The sequence below is a fragment of the Etheostoma spectabile genome, chromosome 18 (assembly GCF_008692095.1).
Source record: "Etheostoma spectabile isolate EspeVRDwgs_2016 chromosome 18, UIUC_Espe_1.0, whole genome shotgun sequence".
NCBI lineage: Eukaryota > Metazoa > Chordata > Actinopteri > Perciformes > Percidae > Etheostoma > Etheostoma spectabile.
The window spans coordinates 25134760-25141944 of record NC_045750.1 but is presented as its reverse complement, the minus strand read 5'-3'; the positions used below and the strand labels follow the sequence as shown (position 1 = coordinate 25141944).

At 41.9% G+C, this 7185-nt stretch overlaps 2 protein-coding genes and 1 long non-coding RNA gene across 8 annotated transcripts in view; 2 read left to right on the top strand and 1 right to left on the bottom strand.

The window, feature by feature from the left end:
• Positions 1–5552, top strand: part of mgab (MAX dimerization protein MGA b) — a gene marked incomplete at its 5' end in the record, with an annotated part of 21417 nt that extends 15865 nt beyond the window's left edge. For all 3 annotated transcript variants that reach the window (XM_032542966.1, XM_032542967.1, XM_032542965.1), the window contains 4 exon segments: positions 173–334; positions 2783–2894; positions 3178–3780; positions 3888–5552. In XM_032542966.1, coding sequence (XP_032398857.1) covers positions 173–334; positions 2783–2894; positions 3178–3780; positions 3888–4837 — 1827 coding nt within the window. In that variant the 3' untranslated portion in view covers positions 4838–5552.
• Positions 1–7185, bottom strand: part of LOC116706257 (uncharacterized) — a 22182-nt gene that overhangs the window by 8863 nt on the left and 6134 nt on the right. The window contains exon 2 of the long non-coding RNA XR_004336184.1: positions 3128–3137. This is a non-coding gene — a long non-coding RNA (uncharacterized LOC116706257). The remainder of the gene's footprint in view (positions 1–3127; positions 3138–7185) is intronic.
• Positions 6549–7185, top strand: part of LOC116706248 (mitogen-activated protein kinase-binding protein 1) — a 43962-nt gene continuing 43325 nt past the window's right edge. For all 4 annotated transcript variants that reach the window (XM_032542971.1, XM_032542970.1, XM_032542968.1 and 1 more), the window contains exon 1: positions 6549–6933. In XM_032542971.1, coding sequence (XP_032398862.1) covers positions 6829–6933 — 105 coding nt within the window. In that variant the 5' untranslated portion in view covers positions 6549–6828. The remainder of the gene's footprint in view (positions 6934–7185) is intronic.

Sequence of the window (7185 nt, the reverse complement as noted above, 5' to 3'; positions counted from 1 at the left end):
ATTATATCCAAAGACTAATGAGTAATCGTGTTAGATAATTGTGATTTCAATATTGACAAAAATAATTGGGATTATTATGTTTTCCGTGATCAAGCAGCCCTACTATTGGTTCAGAATACAGAGTAGTCTGTATTACTTGTACCTAAGGCAACCTTTGTTTTCTCTGTTCCAGGGTCAAATGGGCAGGGAACATGAGAGTAAGAATAATAGGAGGCGAAACAACCACACGAAGCTAGAAAGGCAAAGACGCTCTGAACAGCGCATCCTCTTCGACAGGCTCCAGGTTGTCCTTCGGAGTGACCCCAGGGCCCCCAGGCTCCGCCTCCTTTCACTGGTCAGTTCCACATCCTGTAATCAGTTATCATGGGCCCCAAACTACACAAAATCTACAAGGAAAAACTGTTTTTTCTTAGTCAATCAGCCCTACAAGTATCTAAATGCATTAGGGCTGGTGTTAGCAGCTGATATTGTTTCCCCCTGATCAACATCAAGGTTGAGTTGATATTGATTCAAATAACACACACACACACACACACACACACACACACACACACACACACACACAACGAATATCATTGGTACTATCAAGCAACAATTCAAATTTCAGCACCTGAGAGCATGTAAGCGCATGTTTGACAGAGAGCGGGGCTCAGCTGGGGCAGGCGGTGCACATGGAACGAGACTACATCGCCTCTGCAGCTTTTCCTAGTCAGTGCGTCACAACAATGTCAATAAGCAGGTGCAGGTTTGGTTATACTCTCCAAAACTCCATGCAGACAGCGTTCACTGCAATATCAAATATCATATAATGGTCATCCGAATGCAGCCGTGGTGCAGTTAACGTTTACACTTCCTCTGAGACCGACAAGCTAGACATTTGAGTAACTGTAACACAGAGTTTCCCTTCGGGGATCAATAAAGTATTTCTGATTCTGATTCTGATGCCCTGGTGACTGACTGACAGGCACACCAGGGTACTTTTTGCTCTGGTGACTGACTGACGAGCAAAACAGCGTTCTCTGTGCCCTGGTGATTGACTGACAGGCTGGACGTTGTAGGACAAGGCAACTTTACTTCTATAGCACATTTCAGCAACAAGGCAATTTGAAACACTTTACAAAAAACATTAAAGAGCCGTTAAAAAGAGATAAATTGAAACCAGCTAAAACAGAATACAATTACAAGAGTAAAAGTAACAGTTTTGTGTAAGAAATTAAAAACCATTTGATTTATTGTTGTAGTGACGGGGTCATGGAAGGCTTGTATCATGTGAACTGACTGTTTTGTTGATTACTCAGAATTCCTCATGGGGGCGACAAAAACTACGCACTTTAGCTTTAATCGGATAAATAGGTTTGGAATTATTTATAAAACCCAAAAAAGTTTTGTTATTACAGAGGTAAAGTACCGTTAAAAATGGTACAGTTAGGTACCAGCACCCAATTTAAGTTATCAGTACCGATAAAAATGTGAACTGTACCCATGGCCGTATCTACCGTTTGAGGATTTTTTTTTTACACAAGAAAATAGATCTGACTTGTTCCTCTGTCTGATCATCATCATCCTCACCGTCATTGCTTGTGTGTGGGTGGAGTTTTTCTTAGTTTCAACAGACTAAAGCAGGTCAGTAACCTAGTCAAATTAGTGAATTTAATTAGTAGAATTTTATTTTTTTTAATGCTATTTATCTTCAGACGGACATCTGACGAAAAGCTCCCTTGCTATCGCGCTGCGTTTGAACAATGCCGACGCCGTCTAATGTAAACGCAACGTTAGTGAGTTGTAGTGAGTGAACGTTATCCTCTTGGTTGGCTGGTATAATAACGTTACTCTACGCTGTTACTATATAAATAGGCCTCTATCACCTGAGTTTGTTGTCATATTGGTTTGAATTATGTTTTTATATTTATTTTTTAATTGCTCCTGCGGTCCCTTACCAGTGCTTTCTTTCTAGAATTTAGCAGCAGAGACTGTATTGCTTTTTGCCTGTATTACATGTCTCTGTTCTTCATATTTCTGTACGATTATTTCTTTCTCTTGTTTCAAAGAGAAATGAGGCTCTGGTAGGCTGCTTGTTTGCGATTGGTCATATGGAGCAAACACTGCCCCTTTCTATGTGAAAGCGCTTGCTAGATTTGGAAAACATGGGTTGGTTGAACAAGTTGATAACCACCGTTGTGTCACACCTTCTGCGAGACTTCGACCTCTGTTGACCTTGCTTCGTGGTAAAAGCCTCAGGTACGGCCCACTGTACCACCCAGGATTTTTCTGTCTCTATTAGGACTGTTCTGATCCAGTTCAGACAATGTAAAAACCCTATTGGCAATTATAATGAAACTGATGGTTAACTGAACACCTAGCATAAGTATTATGATAATAGTTTTAATTGTATGTTAATACATATTTTGTGTATTGCACTGTTTGAATGATGCAAACTCAAACACAAAGGTGGAATAAAGAAGGTGTACAGTATATCATTTTACTTAGCCTAATTATCTTTGTGCATATATAGATCAGGGAAATGAAAAACAAATTGGATCTCGGTGTTGCTGCATCCTGCAATCCTTCAAACGGTTTAAATAAATGTCCACATTAGGTGTTGTAAATCATTCGATCAATGTTGTTTACCACGGATTACCATAAAAGACGAATGAGGAATGAAGAAAGCATATTCCAAAGACATAAAGTATATGCATGAGATGTATGTATGGTTTGTGCAGATCATTTCCCCTCTTGGTATTTTACAAGTTTAACAAGTTTCTGGGTTTTGTCATCTTTACAGGCCCAAAAAGAAATCAAACATCTGGTTGAAACCTCCAGACATCTGGAGGAGAAGAAAAGGAGGCTGATTCAGATGCAGTCTGTCTATGTGAAGGAGCTTTCCCTTTTGTCTGGTATGTGCAATTTTGTATTTAGTCTCACTTTGTGCTGATTCATGTACTTTTAAATGGACAACTGTTGTAGAGAATTAGTTAGGCACTGACATGACCATGGTTAGATTGTTTGATTTCAAGTCTTGATCTGATAATCATTAGACAATGAGCGGCGTAACACAACTTGTCGCTTTAAATAACAGCAATTTGCATTGCTCATCAGGATGAACAGAATAGCTGATAGCACATACAACATGTAGATGCCTTTTACTGAAATTTGTCATGTGAAATTTCACTTTTTTAGGGAAGTCAAACAAGATGATTAAACACAAGCTGGCGGAGATCTGCGAGAGGCAGAAAATAAGAGAAAAGAAGCAGGAATGGAGTCCGTTCTTTTCCAATCTACTCCAGTCCAGAGCAGCTCTTCTGCAAGCCACGGCCTCCCAGTCCACGCACCAGTCCACACCCCTGCTACAGCCTGACTTCTACACGGCTCCGGCTCAGGCTAACCCACCCATAAAAGCCCTAAATGAAATGATGTCTGTGCTTCGGTCTAACCTACAAAGTCCTCCAGCCCAATCCACATCTCAGACACCCATGCCTCAATCAGTGTGCTCTCTAACCCAGGCTAAGGCCCCTACCCCCTCACAACCAGACGCTCAACATCAGACAAAGTCTGAGGTCCAACAGGAGCCCCCTGGTGCCCCAGCCCAGGTCAGTTTGCCTAATTCCCACAAGGAGTGCTCAGTTGCTGCTACACATCAGGTCCCTGCAGCCCAGGATGGAGCCTCACCTGCATCCACACCCAATTCCAGCAAACCTCCTGTACAGCAGCCAAAGCCATTCCCTCTTCCTCTAATTCGCTCCAAGACCGGGAGAATCATACTTCCCTCATCCCTGAAACCACGTAAGTTAAGACATCCTGTTCAGCCATGATTTAATCCCTGAGTCACAATGTCTTCATTTGTATGCATGATAAAAGTCTTACATACATATTTTCCTCTTTTCTCACAGTTGGTCAAGGCTTCTATACACTTGTGGTTATGGAAGCCAAGCAGAAAGAAGAGAAGGGTGAAGATAGCTCTTTAGCTAACATGCAAGCTCCTGATGTGAACTCGTCTCAGAACCAAGACAAGAGCTTTTCTGAATGTGACCTCTTGTCGGATTCAGAAAGCAGTCGTATTTTGGAGGAGGACAAAACGGTACAAACCCCAAACTCTAAACCCAAGTGTTCAGGAGTCAAAGCCCCCCTGACTGAGCTTGCCCTCATTAACAAATCAATCTTTGTGCCCTCGGTGGCTCTGCAAACTGTGGAGAACCGCCAGGAGGAGAGCACAGCGTTGGGTTTGAACAAAACCATGACAACTGCCTGCTTGAGTTTTACGTGTGTGAAACAGACTCCTACATCTGTGGAGCCTGATCCCAGCCATCCTGTGGTCCGCCGTCGCAGAGGCAGGCCTCGAAAGCACCCTATCACCCCCCTAAGTGCAAATGAAAGACCTACTGTGGCTGAAGACGCCAGTAAAAGTGTCTGTGAAAGGGAAACTTCTTTTCTGGTTTGTCTGGAGAGACAAATTGAAAACATTGCTTTGGAGGTGACCAAGACGCAAGCGGAAAACTCCCCAGGAGTAGTTAGTGATGACCCTGTGCCAGTCAAACGAGGCAGAGGAAGGCCTCCGAAGAAGAAATGTGCACAGCCATGGAGTTCTCCAGTTGTGCGAGCAGGAAGAAGTCCATCTAAATCCAACGAGGACAGCCCTGTCAGACTTTCTCAAAGCCCTTATTCTAAATCCCTGGGAAGTCCTGCAACAACCACCTTGCTTGGAGATATCAACGCATCTCGGCCTTTAACCCGAGGTGCTCTAGGAAAGGACTTCCCCAGTGCAAAGAAACGCTCCTGGATAGACGTAGAAAAGGACCTGGAACCAGAGCTTGATTCTGAATCTGAGTCTGAATCTGAATAGTCCTCATATCTTCCTCTAGCTGCTAAGAGTAATGCACATAATCATTTGTCCTCAGTCTCAGCTGGATGCTGCTCTTTTCTGTACATGTTTGCTCCAACCTCAGTGGTCGTCGTTCATACTAAAGAGATAAGCTGTTTTTGGTATAACGAATATAAGAGAAAGCATTAATTGACCTGCTGAATGTATGAACTAAATTAATGATAACTCCCACATTCAGTTTTGATGTTGTGTTTTTTTAGATGCATTTATGTCACCTACATTCATGTTTACTTCCCATTATTGAGATTGATCCAAATCATGTTTTTTGTTGAAGTAATTGATAAGGGATCTATCGAATGCAAACTCAACAACTTAATTTCAATGTGTTAAGCGTTAACCCTTTGAAATACTTGTTTTCCATTATTGACTCAGTGAAAATCAACTGTAGTAGCACTTTGTTTTTGGTAGAAGTCCCCCAAGATGTCTGATGTCTTGGATGTAGCCTGGATTCTGGGGAGTTAGCTCAGTAATATGCACATAAACGTGTCACAAGCAATCAAGACAAACGCTATTAGCCATATGTTGTATCTTTGAAAATAACCTCTGTAAATATTGTATTTCTTTTTTAATCTCAATGTATTTACTTTGGGGATTTTGAAACACTGGTTGTACTATTACTTCAGAAAATGTGGGGAAAGGGTGGCCTTTAAAATCAATTAAAAAAACTACATGCATTCATTATGGCACTCTTCAGTTTCATGTTTTTGAGACATAATTTAGCCATTTTTTTCAACTCAGTAGGAACATATCAGTAGCCTGTAGTAGTTGCGATAACCTGGCGACACGCCACAGTAGCCTGTCCTGACTGACTGCAGTTGAAAGTGTTTCAAGGGTGAATCAATGTGAAAAAGAGCATCACACAATTGTAATAAACTTCAGCAGAATGATGTCTCCAGCTTATTTTCAATGTCCTGTTTGAGTACATCCAAGGTTCTACTTCCTTCTTATGATGCCTGCATCTATAGTTACTCTGCTTTCTTTTACATTATTTTATTTTTACAATAAGAGTTAGTATTAGGAAATCTAATGTCAAATGTATGGGCAAAAATATATATTGAATTATTTAATGTTTGATTCAACTGTATTATATCAACAATGGGCTTGTATGTTTCGCATCTCAGTTTCTCTACAGTGATTGGTCAACCGTCATCGCGGGGCGTGGCCTGTTCCAGCCCAGTGGTCGGATGTTAGATAAAGTACGGCAGCCTTTCTCAGGTAAAGTGCTCTGTTTATACTGACAAACAGTCTTTTATTGTGTTAAGTTTTTGTTTTTTTAAACTTCCACCTTTTGAGTGGTTCATTTAATAATTAACCATTAGCCTATACAGCTCAATAAATAGCCTAGTTCTAAAGTAAATCACTTAAACTTAAAACATATTTGCATATAAACGAACAAATGGACCATTATACACAAACGATACGTGTGTATCGTCCAATCAGCAGAAAAACATCCGCCATGCAGTTTAAAACTCCCCCTCCCCTCTCCCCCCCTCTCTCTCTCTCTCTCTGTAATCCTATTACATCAGTTAGGTAGCCTACACCAGCAACAAAAGCAATCATTGATGTAATCACGAGACCGGTTCAGGTTGAGATTATTATAGTGATGTCATGCAGACATCAACAGCTGAGCGCCCCCCCCCCCCCCCCCCCCACACACACACACCCTTGTCAATAGCAAATTCAGCGTTGCACAAGGCGACATCAGTCAAGAAGTGGTGGGAAGCTCCAGGAGAAGCGGTTCATGTGAAGGCAACAGTAACCCACTCAAGAGATTAACGTCCACGTGTCCCGGCAGCAGGGACTCTGTCCGACTCGGTAGCCCTCTCTCTCGCTCTCTCTCTGGTCTGTGTGTGTGTGTGTGTGTGTGTGTGGGGGATCAGGTCTCCGCTTCACTTCTTCAGCCCTGACTTTTGTCACAGCGGACGGTGCAGTTCACCGGGCGGTGCCACAACATGTCCGGCGATGGCTTCACGATTAAAAGTCGCATCAGGAATTTGCTGCGTTCTCCATCAACCAAGCACCAGAAGAAGAACAGGAAAGAGAGCCTCAGCAGCAAGGTAGTCACTTTAAAAGGAGAGCTTTAGATCCTGGCACAGCGCAGCAGTCATGTAGCCTAATGAAGTCTTTATAGATTATTATAACTTTTGGGTGGGGATAGTTTGTGAAAAAATCCTTTGGGTGGTTGGACTATTTGGACCAAGAATCTATGTATAAATAACTTTATTAGGTATTTATTATTAATTTATTGTATGTATATTGTGTCCTAGTATTTCATTTCTGTGTGACTGATTTTGCTGCTGCAACACTGT